Here is a 2,544-nt window from a genome sequence, read left to right as displayed (position 1 = left end):
CCACCATGCCCTGCTAATTTTTTCTACATACATTTTTAGCTGTCCAATTAATTTCTTTCCATTTTTGGTAGAGACGGGGTCTCGCTCTTGCTCAGGCTGGTCTCAAACTCCTGAGCTCAGAACGATCCGCCGGCCTTGGCCTCCCAGAGTGCTAGGATTACAGGCGTGAGCCACCGCGCCCGGCCTCTCATGCCTTTTAGACTATTGAATAATACATATTCTTGAGTAGCCTTGAATTTAAAAGTAGGTTGTTTTTGCACTTCCTATTTGTGCATTTTATTGTCTGTAAATTTTACCTTAAAAGAAAGACAAAGAATATTGAGCTATACTTAAAGAAGTGTTTAGGGGTGAAGTGTATTGATGTCTGCAGCTTACACCGAAATGCATCAAAAATGAGATGGCTAGAGGGATGAATAGATACGTGATAAATACAGTAAAAAGTTAAGTTTAAATCTAGGTAGTGTTCACTGTACAATGATTTAATTATTTTGCATGTTTGAAAATTTTATAATAAGATATGGGAAAAAATTAAGATGTAAACCCACTGAGGAAAAATTGGGTTGTCTCTAGTGCATTGTTAATAATTTGTTCTAAGTTGTACTTCCTGAGCAGCTGCAGTAATCTTAGTGCTGTGCAATATGAAAAACAGACTAGAGACTGTCCCTCCCCCAAGAGCTACTGGTTGTAAATGGACAAAGATAAAGATTCTCATTTCTGATTGGCCTCTTCTCTTTTTCAGGGTTATACATAAATTTCCGTCACCTTTATAAACAGCGCAGACGGCGCTATGGACAAAAAAAGAAAAAGACCCACTAGAAAGAGAGATTTAGATGGCTTCCTGCCAGTTTGAGCCTAATCTATGATTCTTACAGTTTTACCTTCTTGTACCAATGTAAACGTTTTTTTAAAGTTAAACGATTAAATTCTCAGTGAGGCTATCTTCCTTTCCCCAGTAACATTCCTGAATTTACTGTATTATCTTAGTGTAGTACTTGCATGACATGGATTCCTGATACCTGACAGGTTCATTCTCGTGTATTCAGTTAACAACAGCAAAAGGCTCAGCCCACCCCCACCGCACCCCACCCCACTTCCTGTCCAGTCTGTCTGTCTAGTACCTGCCAGATACTCTCTCAGTGCTCTGTCTTTACAGGGTACTGACCGTTCTTACAGTTGGGATTTGTTCTTTTTAGCTATTGCTCTATAGAAGGCTGGTAAAAGTGACTCAGGCAGGACCTAATACATTCTGTACCCAAGCGGTTACTTGTTTAGTGGGGTGGCATTGACTTTTTGAAAATCAAGTAGAGTCAGCCATTGATAAAACATTTCTAAGAGTGGGGCTAGAGAACGTGTTTTACGTCAGAATCTGTGAGCCTAACGACATCTGTTACTACGGTGCTTAGCAGCGTGGGCCCTGGAGAGGCACAGGATGATCTGAGAGAAACCAGTCAGCACCTTGGGACACTGTGACCACTTCATTCCTAGCTAGACCAGAACCGTTGTCAGCACTAAAGAAAGATGAAACATTATTTAGAAAGCAATGAAATTATGAGAGTAACAAACGCAAATGACAGCAGGGGTCAGAAGGGAACACAAATACGTAGGTCAAACCAGCAGTCATGCAGCTGCTGGCAGTGCAGCCTGTGACGGACTGGCAGCATCAGAGCGGCCCGGTCCTGCCTCCGAATTCTGGCTTGAGCTGTGCACAAACAGAAATGTGTCGTTGCCCTCCCCTGCACTGGCTGAGCCCATTTACTCGTGTATTTGTCTAGTAGGGGTGGGACTGTACATTTCAAATAGACCTCAAAACCCTTGCTTTCACTCTGCTGTTGGTAGACTGGCTTTTTTACCTGTCCGCAGGAAGACACTGAAAACAGAGTGGGAACTTTGGGTGGAGAACCACCAGCTGATCCTTTAACAGTGATTCTGGGCAAGACACCCACCAAAAGGGGAACGAAAACAAATCTAGACATATAGTTGGCCATTGTAAAAAAAGTTTCCTCTAATACATTCCAAGTAAACCAAGTAAAAGGTGTTAGAAGTTACACCTGTATAAAAGAATTTAAGGCATAAGCTCTTTCTGTTCTGCCATTCCCATTGTTCCTGGGGGAAAGGAGACCCAATGAGTTAATGCTGTTTCACTGAGCCCAAACTGGAAACTTAGATTGACCTAAAACATCTAATTAGCATAGGCAGGCTGATTTTAAAAAAATTCATTGCACTGAAGGATATTTTGCATGTCTGTACCATCTGTCAACACTAGTTTGTATTGATTTCTGATGTTCTTTCAACTCTGTGTAATTGGGCCCATCAGCTTTGCAGTAGATCGTGCTGCATCCTTGTGGCAAAATTCTATATTCTCAGTGATTGTTACACCCCGCCTTTATGCTGTCTGAGAAAGTGAAAGGTTGTGTATTTCTATTAAAACATTTACAATCAAAATCCTAATAATTTGTGTCTAAAGATCATTTAATCTAATGGTTTTCCAGATGTTAGTGATAAAAGTCCTTTGTTCAGGTAAAATATTATGTGGCAGTTCAGCAC

At 41.1% G+C, this 2,544-nt stretch overlaps 2 protein-coding genes across 3 annotated transcripts in view; one reads left to right on the top strand and one right to left on the bottom strand.

Annotated features, from left to right (window-relative positions):
• HACD3 (3-hydroxyacyl-CoA dehydratase 3) overlaps nucleotides 1-2,442 on the top strand; it is a 73,777-nt gene extending 71,335 nt beyond the window's left edge. The window contains exon 11 of one of the 2 annotated variants that reach the window (XM_012644857.1): nucleotides 740-2,442. In XM_012644857.1, the coding sequence (XP_012500311.1) occupies nucleotides 740-816 (77 nt within the window). In that variant the 3' untranslated portion in view covers nucleotides 817-2,442. The remainder of the gene's footprint in view (nucleotides 1-739) is intronic. The other variant, XM_012644858.1, reaches the window with a different exon arrangement.
• Nucleotides 1-2,544, bottom strand: part of VWA9 (von Willebrand factor A domain containing 9) — a 41,038-nt gene that overhangs the window by 4,022 nt on the left and 34,472 nt on the right. The gene's annotated exons all lie outside the window — the stretch shown is intronic.

This window comes from Propithecus coquereli, unplaced genomic scaffold (genome assembly GCF_000956105.1).
Source record: "Propithecus coquereli isolate 6110/MARCELLA unplaced genomic scaffold, Pcoq_1.0 Scaffold221, whole genome shotgun sequence".
In the NCBI taxonomy this organism is placed as follows: domain Eukaryota; kingdom Metazoa; phylum Chordata; class Mammalia; order Primates; family Indriidae; genus Propithecus; species Propithecus coquereli.
The sequence above is the reverse complement of the archived record's forward strand: the minus strand, read 5'-3'. Positions and strand labels throughout refer to the sequence as shown.